Source organism: Manacus candei, unplaced genomic scaffold (assembly GCF_025592945.1).
Source record: "Manacus candei isolate 608988 ecotype Guabito, Panama unplaced genomic scaffold, ASM2559294v1 h1tg000048l, whole genome shotgun sequence".
Classification (NCBI taxonomy): domain Eukaryota; kingdom Metazoa; phylum Chordata; class Aves; order Passeriformes; family Pipridae; genus Manacus; species Manacus candei.
In genome coordinates, this window is record NW_026138096.1 from 12,498,986 (window position 1) to 12,520,836 (window position 21,851).

The 21,851-nt window shown below is 39.3% G+C and overlaps 1 protein-coding gene across 2 annotated transcripts in view; it reads right to left on the reverse strand.

Moving 5' to 3' along the window:
• CTNNA2 (catenin alpha 2) overlaps positions 1–21,851 on the reverse strand; it is a 463,212-nt gene that overhangs the window by 391,453 nt on the left and 49,908 nt on the right. For both annotated transcript variants that reach the window (XM_051798209.1, XM_051798208.1), the window contains exons 3-5: positions 14,912–15,078; positions 11,051–11,170; positions 8,097–8,363 (exon numbers count right to left, since the gene is read on the reverse strand). In XM_051798209.1, the coding sequence (XP_051654169.1) occupies positions 8,097–8,363; positions 11,051–11,170; positions 14,912–15,078 (554 nt within the window). The remainder of the gene's footprint in view (positions 1–8,096; positions 8,364–11,050; positions 11,171–14,911; positions 15,079–21,851) is intronic.

Consider the following 21,851-nt stretch of genomic DNA (forward strand, 5'->3'; position numbering starts at 1 on the left):
AGGGGCAGGCACTGATCTCTTCTCTGTGGTGACCAGTAACAGGACACAAGGAAATGGCCTCAAGTTGTGTCAGGGGAGGTTTAGGTTGGATATTAGAAAGAGTTTCTTCCCCCAGAGGTTGGTTGGGTACTGGAAAAGGCTCCCCAGGGAAGTGGTCACAGCACCAAGCCTGATGGAGTTCAATAAGTGTTTGGGCAATGTTCTCAGGCACACGGGGTGACTCTTGGGGATGGTCCTGTACAGGGCTAAGGGTTGGACTCGATGATCCTTGTGGGTCCCTCCCTTCCAACTCAGTATATTCTGTTATTCTGTAAATGGAGATATTCTTTCTCTGAAATATTAGTGGTGTTCAATTCTCACATATCTAAGTTATAGAGGTATCTCAGAGGTGCTAAATAAACATACTCAAAATAGTAGCAAGTGTAGTCTAATTAAAACATTTCACTTAGTGTTCTTTCTGAGCTACATAACCTGAAAAAACTAGTATATTTTTTATTTAACACTTCAGATATTCTTACTTTACCATTTACAATTAAATAAGAAACTTGCAGTAATTTGACTAATAATGGAACCATTTTATTGCTACAGAAAACATATTTCTTTGTAGGAATATTATTTAGGTTTTTAAAGTGTATTTCCTTTCCGTGTTTTTACTATCTCTAACAAATTTGTGTGGATGAGAGTTCACTACCAAAACTACTTTGCAAATAAACTGGCTTCAGTTCTGCTACAAACAGGATAAATGTATTAGACAGGAAAGCACAGGAAGCACTTGGTCTGTTGGCTTTTTCTGTAACTGGAAGAAGTGGTAGCAATCAGCTATGGTTAAATTACAGAGTATTTCTGATTGCTAATACAATACTAATTTACTATACAGGAGCATTTCGGGAGGGGGGGAAGAAATATTATACATAAAAAAATAAAACCAGAAGCCCACTAGATGGTGCTCCTATACAGCAAAGAGAGATCAGCAGCACCATTCCCACAATTAAAGGTGAATGTAGGTAAGATCCTAACCCACAGTAACCCAGGGTGCTTCTTTTTACAGAAGTGATACCATGTGATTCATTTGCTACAAAATCCTGCAAAATGCTACAAAATCCAGTGCTGTCCTTTGTACTCTGGAACTGACATTTCCACAAAAACATATCAACATGCCCATACATACACAAGCACAGATAAAACATTCACCATAATATGTTGTTCAGCCAACTACTAAGATTAAAAGCAGAGTGAATTTCTGAAACAACTGATTAAAACAATTGAGGTTCATGGAATTATACAATGGTTGTGTAGGAAAAGACCTTTCAAGGTCATCCAGTCCAGTCCCCCTGTCATGAGTAGGACATAGATCAGGTTGCTCCAAACCCTCTCCAGCTTGGCCTTGGACACTTCCAGGGATGGGGCAGCCACAGCTTCTCTGGACAACCTCTGCCAGGGCTTTGCCATCCTCATTTTAAAGTATTTCTTCCTTATTAGACTTATTAAACACTACAGTAACAATCAAAAGATTAGTGTTTTATCAACATTATTCTCATACTAAATCCAGAACACAGCACTGTACCAGCTACTACTAGGAGTTGGATTTCGATGATCCTTGTGGGTGCCTTCCAACTCAGGATATTCTATGATTCTATGATATCAAAAAAAAAAAAATCAACTCTCTCCTAGCCAGGACAAGTGTATATAGTCTGAATCTGCCCTCAATCTAAATTCTCTTTACATTTCTTCCTGCTAAAATACTCATGTACGGCATGGAAAAAGCTTAGGAAAAAGAAACACCAAAAGTAGCTCGCAGAAGAGGTTGCAGTGGGCAGGAAAATGTAGTAATAGCTGGAAGAAAAACCTTGTTTAACCCCTTAGCATCATCAGGACCCTGAAAATTTACTCTGCTTATTCCCCATTTGAAAGATCAGCTCAGCATCCTCAAACATATGCCTGGCGAAGCTTTTAGTAATAGTGTAAAATGCAACATTGTGGTGTTGGTCATTATGTACTTAATATGCAAAAGATGACCAGTCTGATTTTTCTCACAGGACATCTGAGGAGTGCAGGAAGTGCCAAAGTATCTCACTACTGCACAGAAGCCTGGGAAGCACTGGGATGCAGCCTGGCTGCCTTCATGTGGGAAATGACTGGCCTGACACTATTCCAGTGTAAAACCCACTTCAGCTGCACAAGGGAAAAAAAAAACCCACAAGTATATTTTGGGGCCCCCGACACAAGAAAGTTGTGGACATGTGGGAATGAATCCAGAGGAGATCCACAAAGTTGATCAAAAGGATGGAGCCCCTCTGCTCTGGAGCCAGGCTGGGAGAGCTGGGGGGGTTCAGTTGGAGAAGAGAAGGCTCCAGGGAGAGCTGAGAGCCCCTGGCAGGGCCTAAAGGGGCTCCAGGAGAGCTGAAGAGGGACTGGGGAAAAGGGATGGAGGGACAGGACAAGGGAGAATGGCTTCCCACTGCCAGAGGGAAGGGTTAGATGGGATATTGGAAAGAAATTCTTTCCTGTGAGGGTGGTGAGGCCCTAGCCCAGGTTGCCCAGAGAAGCTGTTGCTGCCCCATCCCTGGAAGTGTCCAAGGCCAGGTTGGATGGGGCTTGGAGCAACCTGGGATAGTGGAAGGTGACCCTGCCCACAGCAAGGGTTTGGAACTGGATGGTTTTTAAGATTCCTTCCAACACAAGTCATTCTATGATTCTCCAATATTTCATTCCAAGACATACATGAAGATACCTGAATTTGTAGGGTACTTTCCCCAGTGCACACTGACATGGGCATTCCTATTGAAATTCACTATATAACTGCTACTATACAGAAATAGCCATTAGCCTGGGCTTCCCTAAATACTAGAGCTCCATAAGTCTGGTTCCAAACTGCTATGTGGGACCTGTAGTAATATTTTTTCAATTGTTTCTTACAATTTCGATATTGAAACAAGCACGTTTCAATTCTTATTTTGAAGCTCACATTTTCTCCTTTTCTCTGCAGCATCACAAGTCACTTCCCTGAAGTAAACTTGGATTCCATAAATTTTATGAAAAAAAAAAAATCCATTCTCAGGCTGAACATCTAACAGCTATTTGTTAAAAAAGCAACATTTTAAAGGTAGTCAGCCTTTTGTCTGGTATCTTTCTGTCACATTTGATTGTTCTTAAGTTTAGTACAACAAAAAAAAAGGCAGCCTTTGCTATTGCTGTACCCAATTACTGTGTCTTTGAGTTTCTATGTAATTTTTCCCCCTCATTACACGCTTATTCGATTTTTCACTCCATTTAAGTTGCACTGCGTTCTCTAGCCATGCAAAATATTCCTAAAGGAGCATTAAAATATTCAAGAAATACGTTATGATAGCCCATTTATTAAATATGAGCTGTATTTAACAGCCTGGAGGACAGTGACCAGTGTCATCAGACACTTTCCTTCTCATCAGACGTAGTCGTTTCCCCAGTGGTTGACTCGCACTGTTCAAAAATTTATTAAAGATTGAGTTACTCTGCCTGGAATTTTCAGTTGAAATGCTGCTCATAACAAAAAATGGTACAGTTTCAGTACCTTGGGAGCTATCCCAAATACATAAATACCTCTAGTACCGAAAATCATTTTAACCACCTCTTTCAGTTCGCAACCAGATCAACTCATAGAATCATGGAATCATAGAATATCCTGAGTTGGAAGGGACCCACAAGGATCATCAAGTCCAACTCCTGGCCCCACACAGGACAGGCCCAATAAATCCCACCATGTGCCTGAGAGTATTGTCCAAATGCCTCTTGAACTCTGGCAGGTTGGTGCCACGACCACTTCCCTTTATATTCCTTTAAAAACCAAATTATTTTCATACTCAATCAAGACTCAACACGATTTTGAAATCAGGGAGTAAAGGGGTGACCCACAGGCAGAGCAATTCAAGATGTTAACAAGGACCAACATTGCTGGTCTGCAGCTTTAAAGATAAATGGATGTGTGCAAGTAGAGAGAAGCAATAAATCGAGTATTAAAAAAACCTAAGAGATAAAAATTATAAAATATCAGACAAAAAAACATCAGGTATAGGGTGAGTCAGTTTGGATTAACATATATTAAAAAGCAAGGACTATATGTCCCTTTTAACAAATAAAATATCAATTTCTTCCACACTGCTAGAGGGACAACTTGCCCACACACACACAAAACTCCATTAGAAAGTCAGCTAAGACATCCCCTCAGCTCTTCTTAGAGCAATACAAAAGAAAACAGCTACTTGCTTTTGTCATCAATGGAAAGAAGGGGTTTGGTGCTTCTTCCTTCAGACATCTCTTCCTCCCCTTTCAAAGTCAGAGGATTTATAAATTTGTTTTATCCTTGACTCATAATTGTATTGTAGATAATCCAAGCCTTGCTTCAAGCCCAGGAATGATCCTTTTTATAGGGTTGTGGTGCATGCATAGTAAACAGCTTTATATTTACACCACCATTACACCTACTCTCACAGCACTGTACCAGAATGATTATCCTCATTCTTTTATATCAAAATATAAAGAAAGATATTAAGAACTATGGGTAAAGTATTTTAGGTTACCCAGTTTGAAAACCCTAGTAGTTTGCACTTCTCAAGTGTTGTCAGTGCATCCCACGCTGGTGGGACTAAGGAATCATAATCTCAATCCACACTCTAAAAGGAGGCACTTTCCTACTCACCAGAGATCCCAAGTGCCCAACACAGCCCCATCTCCATTCTGTCATGAAGAACATGGCCCCTCAGCCATGTACCTGCAGCCCTTGTTGTGGCAGAGAAAATCACGGAATCACAGAATTGTTTGGGTTGGAAAAGACCTCTAAGATCAAGTTCAACCATTCCTCCAGCACTGCCTGGATCACCACTGACCCATGTCCCCAAGTGCCACATCCACAGGGCTTTTTAATCCCTCCAGGGATGGGGACTCCAACACTGCCCTGGGCAGCCCCTTCCAATGCCTGACAACCTTCTCCGTGAAGAAAATTTTCCCCAATATCCAACCTAAACTTACCCTGGCACAGTTTGAGGCCATTCCCTCTCCTCCTGTCCCTTGTTCCCTGGGAGCAGAGCCCGACCCACCTCAGCTCGCCCCTCCTGTCAGGGAGTTGCAGAGCCAGAAGGTCCCCCCTGAGCCTCCTTTTCTCCAGGCTGAGCCCCCCCAGCTCCCTCAGCTGCTCCTGCTGCTCCAGACCCTTCCCCAGGTCTGTTCCCTCCTCTGGACACAATTATTCCTTTATTTTATATGCAGATATAATTATACATTTTTATATCCACACCCTTTTTTAGCTCTTTCCTGTTGCCAAACCTACATCAGATGCCATCTATCCTCGTCTTAATTTTCATCTACCACAGATTTCCTGGTCCCTCTCATTTCATTTCTTCTCACTTAATAATTTCACTTTCTCTCTATCTACCTCCCCACCACACTCCAGTTTGATGTGCAGGTCCTGTCTCTGCTACACATCATGATGGCTCCGGGGAAAGCACAGAGGATACCCAGATAAATCCATCCCACAACTTAACATTTGACAACACAACAGTCCCTCAATAATCAGAGCAGCTGAGACCTTACCAGATCAAAATTACCATTTCCTGAGTGAAAACAGAGTGTTTTCAGAGTTCACAGTAAGTTCTTGACAAACTTATCTGTGAAACTTCAATAAATTTGGCCAAGTATGAGGGGAAGTAAAATGTGCACCCTTAGTTGCATTAGGAACTCAGAAATATTTCATGAGTATAAACTATATACCCAATTATTATTAATAAATTACTAATAAAACCAGGAATATCTAGCTTAAAATTATCTAAGGTTAAAGCGGAAACATAAAAGGACAAAGCAACAAGGCATTGAACATGTACTTTTGTGATGAATCACCTTCAAACAGGACTTCAAAGAAGAAAATCTAATAAGAAATACATTTGTGAACTCCCCCTTTTTCTACTAAATTATCTCTGAGAAGCAATAAATGGCAATTCTTTCCAAAACTTTGCTGCTAATAACTCACAGAATATGACAATGAACATGGGAACTAGTTAAACACAACAGCTAAAGTGCTTCAAATAGGTAGAATAATTACTTATGCTACACATGATGATATTTTGATTGAGAAAATATTCAGATTATTTAGACTGCAGTGATTTGAAGCATTAAACCAAAGAACACTGGTTCTGAAATCTGAAATAAGGAATGCTGAGAAGTGTTAAATATTATGGGGAAAAATGTAAACTTATTTTGAATATAGTAGAATTATCTTGTCATATAATCCAGGGTTTAGTAAGCACTTCATACCAAATACAAACTGATCTCAATCAATATGACTGATACTGCAAAATAAATACTCTGTAAAATTATTTTCACTAGAAAATACAAACTTTGTTTCCCTTGTTGAGGTAATATACTGCCACTATCAAAAAAAAACATATTTCTCCACCACCTTTGTACTTATGACATAGTTTCACTAGTCTGGTAATTTTTCTTTCTTGCTTGCTTGTATAACACAAAGGTAAATTCACAATCATCCCACCATCACAGCTATAAATTTTGACTTTCCCTGGACCTTCAGAAATATCATCTCTGTTGCAGAAGAAGGTGTGAATAAATCTCATTCGACAGCTAAGCAGTGAGTTAGAAAATAGATAAAATAATAGTTTTAATCTCTTTATCCCCAGTAAGTCAGAGGAGAAAGTTTTCACTCAGTTTCCTAAAATTAGAAAGAGAAAATCCCCCAAAAAGGCTGCTTTTTCACACATAACTGTGAATAAAACACAATACTATGAATATACATCCCCCATAAGCATTCATGATGCCTGCAACATCATGGAAAGTGGAAAACACTTTACCTGAGGAGAAAAATGATGAATATTCTCATAAAGAGGCCAGGGACAATATCAGATGTCTCGCATAGTCTTCACTACATTTATTTTCACTAAGCACAACGACTCCCTTTGCATTGAACAGCAGCCTTTTCCAGAAGGCAGCAGCAGCATCATCAGTTTGGGGCTGAGATGTCACATGTTTTCTCTCCCTGTTTGTCAAACCTTTGCTGCCCATAACGTGCAAAATCCCACACAGAAGCCAGAGTACAATCAGACCACACAGGAATATTATTCCCAGGATCTTACCAACAAGGGACCTGTGAGCTGAGAAGGCCCTGAAAGCCATGCAGAATTCCTGAAACCTTGACCCACAATAACTGTGCAGGAAAAACCATGGATGTAAGAATAGATGCAGATGATAAGCCCAGCCCAACACACCATGAGATAAACCACCTCCACTTTCAGCCTTAAATCCAGCAGGATTGAGCAGCTCCTGACTGCATGTGACAGAAGCTTTTATTGTACCCTTGCTCATTAATTCAAGTCAAGAGGACAGCATTCCCTAATAATAATTTTAGCAAACTCTTGCCCTAAGTCAGAATGAAAGAGAAAAATATTTTCAGAGACTGTCTGCAGGTTTCTTGGTGGCTTTTTTTCACTTTCTAAAGAATAATCCTCAAATGTGAGATAAGGAAAAATCATCAGACAGGACTGGCAATGAAATTAACAGTTAAACAATTAACTGTCAAGAAAGTTGCTTAAGCAGAACTGTATCTATTGCTGGAAGAGAGGCCGCAGCACTTTGCCTGCAGCTGAACTGACTGCTATCAACTGTGTTTGAGAGATGCTTTTTCCATATCTTTGATTAACATAATTCATGATTCAAGCTGAATGTTAATGTTTCCAAGACGCTGAGCTGCATCACCATCTTCATTTTTTTTGTCTTGTCTGGCTCACTTGCCAGACAAACAGGATTTGACCACTCAACCAACACCAAATCTTGGTCACAAAACTAAACTGCCAGACTAACCAAACCTTGCACTATTTAGAACTATGTAGCTGGATTTGTCAAGGACACTCCATCTGAGCACAAATAACTCCTTATAATTCCAGCCCACTAGCAAGCAAAAAGCTATCCCTCATTTAAAATAACACAAATCAACGTTCGCCCTTTGCCTTTGCAGTCTGAGGAAATGGATCTGCATGAAAAGGGGAATTTGAGTCCTGTATAAGAACGACTTATTACCTGGAGAAACCCTTAATTTCCCACGCCCTTCTGATACTCACATCAAATTCATTCAGGGCAGCAGCAAGCTCTCCTATGCCAGTGTGGCCCTTGTTCTCGTCGGTGGGCGAGGTGGCCTGGGCAGCGTTGGAGATCCCAGCAATGGCCTCCTGCACTTGCTTGAAGACGTAGTCCCTGTTGGCCCTCGTGGCTGCAACGTCGGGGTGGCGGAGGAAGGCCTGGGACGCCGTGTACAGCATGGTGGCATTCTTCTTCAGAGCCCCTCGGGCTGCAGCCATCTCATCCCTGCAGTGAGGGTCCTTCAGCTCCTGCACCAAAACACAGAGTTTTTGTAGAACCACAGAATGGTTTGGGTTGGAAGGAACCCTCAGGATCATCTTGTTCCAACCTTCCTGCCACAGGCAGGGACACCTTCCACTAGCCCAGGTTGCTCCAAGCCCCATCCAACCTGGCCTTGGACACCTCCAGGGATCCAGGGGCAGCCACAGCTTCTCTGGGCAACCTCTGCCAGGGCCTCACCACCCTCAGAGGGAAGAATTTCTTCCTGATATCTAATCTATGCTCTTACTCAGCTTAAAGCCCTTCCCCCTCATCCTTTCACCACATACCCTTGTAAATAATCTTGCCCCATCTTTCCTGTAAGTTCCCTTCAGGTACTGGAAGGCCACAATTAGGTCACCCCAAAGCTTCTCGCCTCCAGGCTGAGCAATCCCGATTCTTTCAGCCTTTCCTCATAGCAGAGGTGCTCCATCCCTCTAATCATTCCAGCGGCCTCCTCTGGACTCGCTCCAACAGCTCCGTGCCCTTCCCTGTGCTGCTGTTCCCCAGACCTGGAGGCAGCTTTGCAGGTGGGGAAAAGGGACAGAATCCCCCCCTCCCCTGCTGTGGGAGCAGCCCAGGATGTTGTTGGCTTCCTGGGCTGCAAGTTGTAATTTACAGTTGTAAATGTAAGTCCTTGTGTTAGAACGTGTTGCCTTAGGTATCCACGGATAAACACCAGCTGGTGGTTTTGCAGAGAGGGAATCAATGACAGAATCCACCACAAATCACAGAAAGAATTCCCCCCTCCTGCCCAAGGAAGTTCAGTCCTTCTGTGTAGCTACAACTGTTACATACTGCCCACAGTACCTTACAAACAGTCCACACACTTCCCTTATGCAAAAACCCACCAAAAATTTATATAAAACATTCAAAATTACTCTTCCTGATCGACTGGATTTGGTCTGCTCATTCCATAAAGGCAATGTGAGTGCAACAATCCTGTTGCAGCAAGTGCCTTATTTTTCTAAATGCTATACCCACGTCCTTCACACAATTATCATAAGGTAGACCTTTAAAAAACTATCAAAATAATAATATTTCCTAGATGAATATGATTTTAGCTCTTACAGACCTAGAAAATGTACCTCTCACTTTTTTTAGCCTTTCCTTCATATTTTGCTCTATTCTTCATACCATGTAGTGTTTGTCTCTTTTGTATATGACATATATTTTCTTTTATTTCCCCTGACAACAAGAATCAGATACTGCACAATATGTTACCAGAATAAGATGGTACTGTATTATTGTTGATCCAGGTTTTTTCAATTATAGGGTACATCACATTGTCCTTGAAACCCTTTGAAATATTAGTTAAGATAGTCCTAACAATATCCACGAGGGATAACAAAACATTATTACTTCTATTTAAAACTACGAATAAAGAAGTCTGGAGAGCTGAACAGTTTACTTATGTTCACATATAGAATCTGTTGCAAACACTGAAAAACAACCCAGATATTCTGGATTTAGAGGTTCCACCCATGGACTAATTTCAGCCACACGTGTTCCTAAAAAATTCATCAGGCTAGAAAACAGAAGACATGAAAGGAAAATCTATGAACATCTTAGTAGTTTGTTCTAATGCTGTCAAGATTTTCCAGTTATATGGAAAATTTTATTGGTATTATGAAAATGCATCTTAAGAAAATTTTAAGAGATTTAGATTTTTTTATCATACCTCCAATAAGAACTTAAAAGATATAAACCATTCATAAGCTTTCACATTTTTCTCTTTTTTGCTGTATTTGTAACTGTAGCTCCACAGGGGGAGTGTCTGAACATACAGAAGAGCACTGTTTATAAAGTGACTAGATTTTACATTTGTAACTTATTTCATTTCAGTACAACTCTGAAAATGCTACTTTTGATTAAAAAAGAAAAAAACAACCAAACAAAAAAAAAAAAAAAAACGAACCCACAATCATGATTTGGAAGTAAACTGCAATTACTGTAATTCAGAAAATAAGGTAAATAGGCAGAGGACTATGGAAAGCCAGCTTTCCAAATCCAGTGTGCCATGTACAAAGACAACATATCTCTGAATTATTGGTGGTATTCAAATACAACTGAAGTTGGAGAGACCTTATACAACTCCACAGTGACAGCACTGTCTTAAGAAGAACAGTGTGCAGGAGAAAGTTTTCTTTATTGCAAAGTTGTACAATTGCAGACCTCGAATAAATGTTATCATGAATTTCTGGTCTTTTTTTCAGTTGCCTTAGCAATGAATAAATAGGATGGAGCACTTGGTTTTTTAAATATCTGGAAATTAATAATAATGGTTTTAAACACAAAGTAGGTTTCTGTTCCTCATGAATTTTAATTGTACTAAACTACCAAAAAGCTTTGGTAGTGCTTTACCAGCTGTCAGAGGGACCTGAGATCTGCATAGGTTAGAATTAAATGGGAATAATCATTAAATGAAAATTATCCTTAACCTCCTGAATCACTGGCCTTTTCACTCCTCAATCTGTTATTAACTGAAGCTGCTTGAAAAGTACTCTGAAAGAAGCTGTACTTTTGGAAAGCTTCATCACATTCAAAAATAATCAGCCTGATTAAATTACAGGCCATGACACAGCAATCGCTCACTGCACATTTAAAACCAGGCTTGGACATAAAATACAAGACCTTCAGAACCAAGACAGACTTTCTCAACCCCTCAGGGACTCACCTGTTGTCGTCTGGCAGCCACATAGTTCAGTTTTACCATCTCCTTCCCAAATTCCTTGAAGCGATTCGCTAAATCTTGCTCATTTGTTGCATTTTTCACTGCTTCTAGTGCTTCCTCTACCTACAAAATAATACATCAGATGTGTCAGCACTTTAATCTGGGTGCACTTTTGACAAATGTGTAACTGTTCCACCCAATACTCTCTATCACATGGACCCAATTTAGCTTTTACATCCATCACTGTACATTTGCTCCATGATAGTCTGACCAACTTTAATTAGATTTCTTTAATGGAGCAGCTGTCATTCTGCATTACTTTCCCTTTACCATGCTCTGAGATCATGTAAAACCAATGTAAAAGGCATAACTGTATTAATTTCTCCACTCAGCACTTATCAGATGAAATATTTAATATCTGTGGCTTTTAAAACAAAATAGATGAATATGTTCTTAATGTGTGGCAGAGGCTTTATGGGAAAACAAAGGGAAATTATTAATTCTGGACAGGAAATAGAATTTTAAAAGGAAACTCAAACTTACCATTAAGATTTAAATTTGCCCTGATAAATTCAAACCATTTTTGTGAAATAAATGATATCTTCAACCCAGAATATATGTCTTATTTCTTTTTTCCCAGCTCTCGGTTTTCCTTTTTTAGTTATTTAACACTGAGAAAAGAATCTACCCAAGAAAACACACCTGCAGTTACTCAGTCATGCTGAGCAGGCAAAGATGTAAAACCCCAGTTGTACCAACAAGTTAATCCACCAAATCTATTGTGAATCTTTACCTTATGCACAGCAAGAAAAAATATCTGAAGGCATAAAATGCTCTATTCATGCAATAAGGTAAGGGAAACTTTACTGTGACAAGATGGGTATTCAATGTTGTATTTCTCTCCCTCACAAGATAGAAGTGCAATTCCAAGCAAAAAGATTGAGAACTGAAAAGATTCTACTGATCCTTCTTTCTAAATCCTATTGCTGCAATTCATGAGAACGTGAATAACAAATCTTCACCTCAAAGAGAAATTGGGATGGGGACACGGTCCTGGGCAAGAGCAGAGGTTTGCAGCTCTCCAAAGGCTACTGGGAACCTCTGAATTCAGCAGTAGCTGGTGTCTAATATCTTAGAAAGGCAAAATTATGTACAGAACCTGCCTTTTTATTGGTTTAGTTGCTCTGTGTTTTCCTACTAGTGAGAGAGAATACTTTACTTTGAGTTTTTACCTCCTTACTGCAGATTTACCAAATTACAGGGCAGTGGAGTAGCAAACTCATACATTTCTATTGGAAAATGCATAATTCAAGCACATAAATTCATAGCTCTTATGTTGGAAATTATAAACTAAGTCTGAGACTTATAAGTTACAAGCTTATCCAGAATCCAAATTACCTCTTCTTTTACTCTTAGAAAGAACAGCAGTTTCTAAAAATTAACTGGCTGCCTTACCAATAACACAAATAACAAAAGCATTACTCTATTAACTAATTTGTTCTTGTGGAATTTCTTGCAAAATATGAACTTCTTCATATGAAGAAGCATTTACATTAAACTGCCTGAGATTTCCACCTTTAATATGTTTGTTATGCTGAGCACAGGCATGACAAACTGACACACATTCTCCTCAGCCCTGCCAGCTCCATATTAAATCATATTGCTGAAGAATTTGTTATAGATTGCCCTCCGATAATCAGATTTCAGAAGATGCTGATCATACTCTGTCGTGTCAGTCAGGGCTCAAGCCCACGAAACCAGTTATGAGAAGTATTAGAAAGGACAGGAGCACAAGCCCCCCTTTAATTGTATTTTCACTTGTATTGTTATTATAATTTCTTTTTTACAAATTCATATTGGAGCAAGTTCTCAATCATCAAGAAAACACAACTTCACTCAACTGTACAGATGTGTTCTTCTGACTAAATAGCAAGGAGGTAATTAAAATACTCATAGTTCTCTGCATGCATGATCACAGATAGTATTGTTACATGAAGGCTTTTTATGAGTGTTACAAAAGCTCCTGCAATAACCACTGTTCCTAATTTTAGTAATGCAAAAACTAACCTGAAAGCAATGACCAAGTGTCCTTCCAGAAAGCATCTGCATCTATTCCCTCTAAAACATCAATTAAAATGCCCTATTTCCTGGAAGTCTTTGACAAGCTTTCAGAGAAAACTGATTACAGTACAATTCAGTATAAGGCAGGGTTCAGTACTTTGACATGCAGAATTATTTTAGCTCATTGATTTTATGGTTAACTTACACCAGTCTTTGAAAGTTACCTTTGAGTCAATATAAGATCTGTTTCTTCCCCAGTTTTGTATACCATAACCACTTTTTCTCCCCAGTAATTTAATTTTTATTTGTTTAAAACTAGTTAGCACTAAAAAAATGGTAAGATAAACATATTTATACGTTCAGTCCTCAGAAATAAATTATCCTTTTTAACCTGAAAATAAAAATGAAAGTCAACATTGAATTTTGCTGAAAACACCCAGAGATTGCTGGCTTTTTTGAAAACAGAATTCACAATATTATTGGATAAAAGCAAAGATTACAAACCACACTGTCACGCACTGCCCCTGCAAATCTAGGGTGCAAACTGTGTAAGTAAATACACCCACTTACAAACCAGTATTGGACATTTGTGTTTTCCATAACACAGTACTCTGCTGTAAAACAAAAAAACAAATCTCGGATGTCAGAACAACATTCCTCAGCGCCTGCGAAAGAGCTGGAATACAACTCTTCAACATAATGTTCAGAAAAAAAAACCTGTTGTTTACGATATTTAAGTGTTAGCCTTGCTAGGAAAAGACTGCTTGAATTACAGCTGCGTGGAGCATTTTAGCAAGGGAAAACTTAAAAAGCATATTTGAGAGAGACACTGCTTACACTGCACAGAACCAGGGCCACGTGCTGACAACAACGAGAGCAGCACTTTGCTCATCAGAGCAGAGCTCACTAGAACCTGTGCTGAAAAATCGGCCTTTTTCTTATGGGAACTGTTTTCCAACTGTTCAGGTTATCTGCACAGTTTGCAAGTTGAAGGGTTCTCGCTGTTTTTCCAGAACATCTATGGCTGTGCAGCTGAATCTGTTAAAAGAAGCAACTCCTCATCTCCTCTGCTAAACTCACACAGGCAACTCTGCAGGCTTTAAATATTCTGTATGTGATTTTCTACACCATCTCGTTTTGTTTCAGAGGGTTTTGCTGATTTGTTTATGCAATAAAAGTGTAATACTCCAATAGCTAGGGAAAAAAAATTTCCAGTTTCAACTAGATAGTCTTTTAATGTTCCTGAATAAAAACGTGAATGGTGGCTGCCAAAAGTGAATACAAACCCTTCACAAACTATCTAGCAATGTTTAATTCCTCTTTATTCTATTCTTCCTCTCTAATGACTGATTATAAGCTGTACTATTGTCTCACTTCAAATAAAACATTCAATCTTTTGACATATCCAGAAGTCAAGCAGAGAAAAAAAGAAAAGTAGGTAACTATAGTACTTAAACTCTGCCACAAGATAGCAATGCTTGACAAGTACTGAGAGAGTAACCACTGGGAGAAGATGTGAGGTGAGTACACACTCCTGTTCAGTTCACAGCTGTTTAACAGCCAAATTAGTCCAGTCACTGAAGATATCTGACTAATTTTGTTTTAAGTCTCCAAATATTAAGTCGTGCAAAATTAAAAAACTAATGAGACTAATACAGAAATGTGTTATGGTCTCTTATCAGTACTTGAAGAAAAAACAGCGAAGAGTAAGGAATTTTGACAGTTACATTCATAACTGATTTATTCCCTGTTTTTCTACACACAGAGCATGCAAACCCAAGAGAGAAGGTGAAGAAGGCCTACAATCTTCAGGTGTGAGAGAAGCCTCATGACATCAGCCATGTCAGCCAGGATGAGGAGGCGGGTGACGGCCGAGAGCAGGGCCCGGGCTGCCCTCACCATGGTGCCCCTCTTCACCGAGGAGCAGGGGTCGTCGGCGAACTCCGAGGAGGCAATTCGCATGGTTTCTCCTAGAAAAGAAAACACACACGGTAAATAAATTAGGTTTTAGCCTTGGTTTGTTTTGTTTGTTTTTTCCAGAAAGTATAAACAGCTCACTAAGTAAAGTAAGTGATGTTAAGAAAAAAATCATGGGTTGGAAGGGACCGCAAAGACCATCCAGTTCCAGCCCCCTGCCATGGGCAGGGACACCTTCCACTAGCCCAAGTTGCTCCAAGCTCCATCCAACCTGGCCTTGGACACTTCCAGGGATCCAAGGGCAGCCACGGCTCCTCTGGGCAACCTGGGCCAGGACCTGACCACCTTCACAGCCAAGAATTCCCTCCCAATATCCCATCTAACCCTGCCCTCTGGCAGTGGGAAGCCATTCCCCCTCGTCCTGTCACTCCAGGCCCTTGTCCAAAGTCCCTCTCCAGCTCTCCTGGAGCCCCTTCAGGTACTGGAATGCTGCAATTAGGTCTTCCCAAAGCCTTCTCTTCTCCAGGTTGAACAACCCTAACTCTCCCAGGTTGTCATCATAGATTTTATCTCAACCCAATGAGATTTCACATTAACCCAAACTTTGTTATTATTGAAAATAAAACGAATCTTGTTTGTCTCCAGTGTAGAAATTCAGAAAGTACTGCTAATGTGAAATTAAAGCATATATACATTGCTTTTAAGACCATTACAACAACACTCAAAAAAATCCCAGATGGCACAACTTCCCATAAGACAATGCAAATAGTGGGGGAGAGACTTAAGACAGCCACAGTGAATAATTCCCATCAGAATTCTTTTCCTTATTACATTTACCACTAGGACTGCATGTTCATATTATAATTTGTGTGCAGTGTATCTTAGATGATAAGCTGATAATATACAATTTCAGTAGAAAAATTCAAACAGCACATTTCTAAGGCTACATACCCTTCTTATCTTTCCAAAATGTTGGCAAAACTCTCAAAGGATTTCTTTGGAGACAACGAACAAAAAATTGTTGTCAGGCAAAGAAAACAAAACAAATTTCTAAACGTGGTTAAATGTTACACTGCTCGAGCATCACAGAGTCAAAGCTCTGGGTATCTGCTCTCTGAAGAGAAACAAGTTTCTGCAGAGGAGGAAGAACACAGTTTGCTGTCCCTGCCATCACATGCATTTTAACCTGTGTGCCAAAGATCACTGAAACTAAGAGCAAGGAACTCTGAGGCCAAAAAGATCCATATACAAAGATACACAGGCTTCAAATCAAACACTTATTAAAAAAATTTACCAATAAGTCCTGGCTGAGAGTGTGCTAAAAATAGGGAATGATTTGTTGTTGTTGTTAGTTGGTTTTTTTTTTTAATCAGTAACTCAAAATATTTCACATAAAAGGAAAGGTTGAGAGCAACCACAGAACAGCTGAGAGTCCAACAGCTGAACAAGAGTTAGATGTGAGTTTCCTAACCTGAGAATTTGATCCCAGTGGATGGCTGGATTCATCTAACCAGTTTAACAATTGGGAAGGCATCATCTTCCCTTTGGTTATTTATTGAAGGAAACCAACCATCACAGTTCTGTGTAGAAAGTTTGCTCCAATTCACCCTCTCAGAGCACACTGAGCTGACTGACCCCAAGGGGATACACACAGCTGCCTGAAATCCCAGCAAGGCTTTCCCTTATTTAAGCTCCAAGTTGGATTCAGATGAGATGGAAGTGATTGTAAGCATCCAGAAACAAAACTTTTTAATATGAAAGTAGTGAATTTTAGCTGTATCCAAGAGGAAGTAGAGGCCAAAGCAAGATTTGGATTTTGGAATCAGATGCCTGCAAAATAACTTCCATTTTGGTACTGAAGGGATTTTACCATTTTCTGCCAAATTACCAGTCTGTAACTTCAGGTAAGCATTTATACTGAAATATGAAAGAAGGAAATAATGTTTGGTAATCGGTCAGTGGCACCAGGAAAGCAAGCAGGAAAATTATCTTCTTAGGCTGGACTATCCAAGGAAAAAAACTGAAAATCAACACTGGTGAACAGCAGGAAAATGTAAGGAGAGTAAAAAAAAAAAAAAACAGTTAAAAAAATCTGGATTACTTATTTAACCCCAGAAAGCTCAAGTTATGTGAAATAAATAATAAAAAAAAAGAAAAGTAGAAAGTATTAAATTAACATAATCAAATAAGCAAATCAAAAAAGTATTAATATAAAAGTTCAAAACTGTTTAAAACTTTTAAAGATCTAGTAGTTCATAATTTAAAATCTAATAGCCTAGAAAACTGGTATTTATAGAGAGGAAGCTCATCTGTCTCAGTGCCAATTAACATATTTTAATCCTTGTACAGCAGTGGTATCAAACCACTCTCAGGCTAAAGGTAATGCTCGAGCTTCAGCTAGTCCAATTATTTTTTCAGAAAAACCTTTTTATCTGGAAAAAGCCAACCCTCCACTGAGTCACCCATTTCTTTCCAAATTCATTTCAAGTTGTTCTGTAATCTATATTAAATTACTTTCAGGGAAAATTAGGTCAATGCAAGAAACACAGACATCTGAAGTCATCAGGTCTGCTTCCCTGCCACTGCAGTCAATCATGTCATAATAGAATTAATAATAATCTTAATATGATAATAGCTACACTCAAAAACTTATCAGGCTTCCATCTTAGAAACAGCTCAGACATTTAACCCCAATTAATCCTATGTGAAGTAGGAAAGTGATTCTAAAATGAACTCCAGAACCTGACAGGTTCTTTCCATTACAGACACTTTAATGCCATGCTGCCTGTATTTATAGATAATTTATATCCATTTCTTCTCATGCCCTATCTGTCCTTCAATCTCACTAAGTGTTCTTCTTCCACCCTTATTCCCATTGTCCCTTCTTCACTTTGTGCATTTTTGTGACGAGCCCTGACAGACTAAAAGCAGTATTTCAGTCCTCTCTAATTGCAAGGAATATCCATTCCAATAATCATTCCAGCAGCCCCACGAAACAATTCTGTTTCTGGAGTAGAAATGATAAGAACTGCAGTTTTCTAGGACATATCATTTGCAGCTACGAGAAATCCTTAGCAGAGTCACAGAATATCCTGGGCTGGAAAGTTCCTGTAGGGATCACTGAGTCCAACCCCTGGCTCTCCACAGGACCAGCCCCAAGAGTCACACCATGTTGCCCAAACACTTCCTGAGCTCTGTCAGGCTTGGTGCTGTGACCACTGCCCTGGGGAGCTTGTTCCAGTGCCCCACCACCCTCCTGGGGGAAGAACATTTTCCTAATATCCAACCCAAACCTTCCCTGTTAGAAAGTGATTTAAAAGAAAACCTAGAACATTCAGTGGAGAAAGCCCCTATTAGCCACATAAGAAATACTGATCTTAAAAGAAGGGAACAAAATAAAACCAAAAAAACACCCAAGTTAAAACCAAAAAAACACCCAAGTTAAAACCAAACCCAATAAAAAAATACCAATCACAAAAAAAAACTAACAGTGAAATTCAGCTTCATTCCCAAATTTGAATGATTACCAGTAAATACCTGCAGGGAGGGTGCAGAGAGGACAGAGCCAGGCTCTTCCCAGTGGTGCCCACTTGACAGGACAAGGGGCAATGGGTACACACTGAGACACAGGAGGGTCACTGAGCATCAGGGAACAGTTTTGGTCTGTGAGGGTGATGGATGGAATGAGTTGTGCCGGGATGTTTTGGAGTTTCCATCCTCAGAAATATTCCAGATCTGTCTGGAAACAGTCCCGGGCACTGGGCTCTGTGTGGCCCCGAAGGGGGTTGGACCAGAGGATTTCCAGAGGTCCCTTCCACCCTCAGCCATTCTCTGATCCCATGAGCCTGACAACAGCCACACCCCAAGCCACGTTCCTGCACCTGAGCAATAGCTAAAAGATGTGTCCATTGTTATTTGGCTTCTGGGATCTCATCAGCTTGAGAAGGTTCAAACCTACAGCTCCCGTCTCCCAGCATGTGATCAAATCACTTCCCGTGCCCTGAGGGGATTTAACTGGGGGACCTGCTCTCTCTCTCTCTCCTTCCTTGAGGGGGAATGCAAGAGGAGATTTCACAGTAGTCACTTTCTAATAATAAAGTTAAAGTACCTAGAAACGGAGTCTTTTAGACCTGATTCTCAAAAAAAACCCCTTTTCCCTCAGATTTTCAAAATACGATGTTGAGGTGGTGAATAAGGATTTTTCCCGCCACAAAATGTTGTTTTATTTTGGATATTAAATTTGGGCACTCACAGAACAGCAATGAAAGATGTTTTTGCATGTATTTCACCAGAATCACATGCACATAGAAGTCACCTGGTAACCTGGGTGAGGTAACTTGTGTGCTACAAGCTGAAAGACTGCTTTCAAAAAAATCAGCAGCTGATTGCAAAGGTCACCAAAAAAAGGCTACTGGAACTTTGGGACTCATAAGCAGACTTAAAGGTAAACATCTACCTATAAAGCAAACAATGAACTAAGGCTTTTTTAATGGTTAATACACAGAGGAAATGTCATTTTTCCAAAGCCTTGAAGTGTTTATTAAAATAGAGATAGAAGACAGGCACAAAGCAGCAATCCAGAGAACAGCTCTCATCAGCAGGGGATGCTGACAATACTCCAAACACCTGGAAATAATTAGTGGAACAATGACAAATTGATTGGCTGCACCACTCCTGAGCAGTTCTCAGATGGAAGAAATTAATAAAGCTGTGGTCTAATTAATCAATCTCTTTCAGATTTTGGGTTTTGTTCAACACGCCCAAGATTAAAAAGATGCGACAACTGATCCGTGATCTAATTAAAGTATTTTAGAGGGCTCTCCTTGTAATTAGAGCAAAAGTATTGTTATGAAGCCATTCTAGATTATAACAGTATATAGACACAAACTGAATTGCACATTCCATATTGAACAGTGATGATGACACTAAATGATGATATGAAAGATCTGAATAACCCATAATTCCTAATAGGGCATATTAAAATATAAGCAGGTTTTTTGTCCTTCCTTCATGGATGCTGTCTCACTATTCAAGCAAACAAAAGCAAACCCTTCAAGATGTAAAGATCTCCAATTTTATCCCATTTGGACTTGTCTAGAAACTCACCAGAGCAGGTGAGTTCACGTGTCAACACTCAGGTTTATGGCTTGGGAATAATGAACTAAATCTGGTCTGTGGTGGTTGGTTTCCCACTGTCTATATTCCCCCTACCTTAATAATCATATTGATTATTTACCCCATCTCTTAAAAACAACATGTTTTGTTTACAACACTTTAAAATCCATTCTCATAACTGAAAAGAGTTAATTTCAATATTAACCCCTATTTGACATTGTTAAAATGTGGGAAGTAATTTTTATTTTCATCCTATATATTTAATTGATATAAATACGCATTAAAAATTCTATTCAGAATTCCAAAAGCTTCACACCAATGGCTGTTAAATCTTCACCTCCCTTTTCCCTGATACTCTTCTTCTACATCTTTACTGCCACATCCCTAAACCCACTTCCCTTTTCACTTGCCACTGGGATTTGGTTCTCCATCTGTGGGAGAATGACCACTGTTCTCAGCACATTAATGGATTTCAAGGCCAGAAAAGGCCACCTATGATGGAGCCTGATCTTTTCCCATCACATTCCAGCTCCTGGAGCTGTTTCTTTCTGGAACTGATTGTACAGATGATCTAGTTCACTTAAATTTGATGCACTTTACATTTGACATTTAGATGGAGCGATGGAAGATGAGTCACTCTGCATTTTAAAGCACAATGGATATCCTTAAATCTAATATGTATTTTAGATTCAATGTCCTTCTTTAGATCCAACAGCACACCATATCATTCACTTCCTACATCATTAAAATAGGTCATTTTAATTAACCCAACTAATTCTTTCCTAAGGGAAGGTAAAATAGTAAGAATACAGAACTTTTAAGATACTTAATACAGAACCTTAAGATATTTAGCCACATATCTATGACAATTGAAAACAATTATGCCAAAAATGTTACATTTTAGAAAGAACTTTTCTAATTAATAGCCAGATTAATGGTGCATTTGAAACATTAATGATGCACTTAAGTACAATGAAACAATTTAATTTCAGTTCAAAAGTAAATTGTTTGGGATGTGAGTATACATTAACATTTTAATCCCACTTTGTCTGCAGCCCTCAGCTACTCTATGGTAGCTGCAGAACTGCAACAAGAACATTCAAAATTGTTAGAATAGTTCATCACCTAAACAAGACACTACAGTGAAAAAGTGTTAGGGAAAGTTGCCAATTTTTTGGTGAACTGTGATTGGTAAATTTATTAAAATCATTATTGTAAAACAGGACTGAAATGAATGTAACTGACAGAGAAAAATCTGTGAGCCCTAGTGATTAAAGTCTTGAATTTAATCATCTAATTGGTTTCTGCACAACAATGCATTCATGTAAAGAAAATTGTGATTAATAAATATGATCGAACTGTAGCAGGTATGGAAAGGAAGAACATTTGAAAAGCACACACAGTTTTCTTACAGAAGCATTCAGATTCCATCATTCTGGATCTCACTTCCATTCTGGGGCCTGAAGGGGCTGACAAATACTGTATAGCCAAGCAAATTCCAGGGTACATTCCATCTATGCCCAAGGCACCGTGAACTAAGCTCAAAATCATAATTAGAATCAGTTCCATCACTCTCTATCATCACACTAATAAAAAATGCCCAATGAAGAGTTTAGTTGAAATTGATACTTTTTGAGATAAACTTCAGTTCAAAGGGTTGATATTTTCCAGCAAGATGCATTTTCATAATAAAATTTAAAAAAAAAATCCC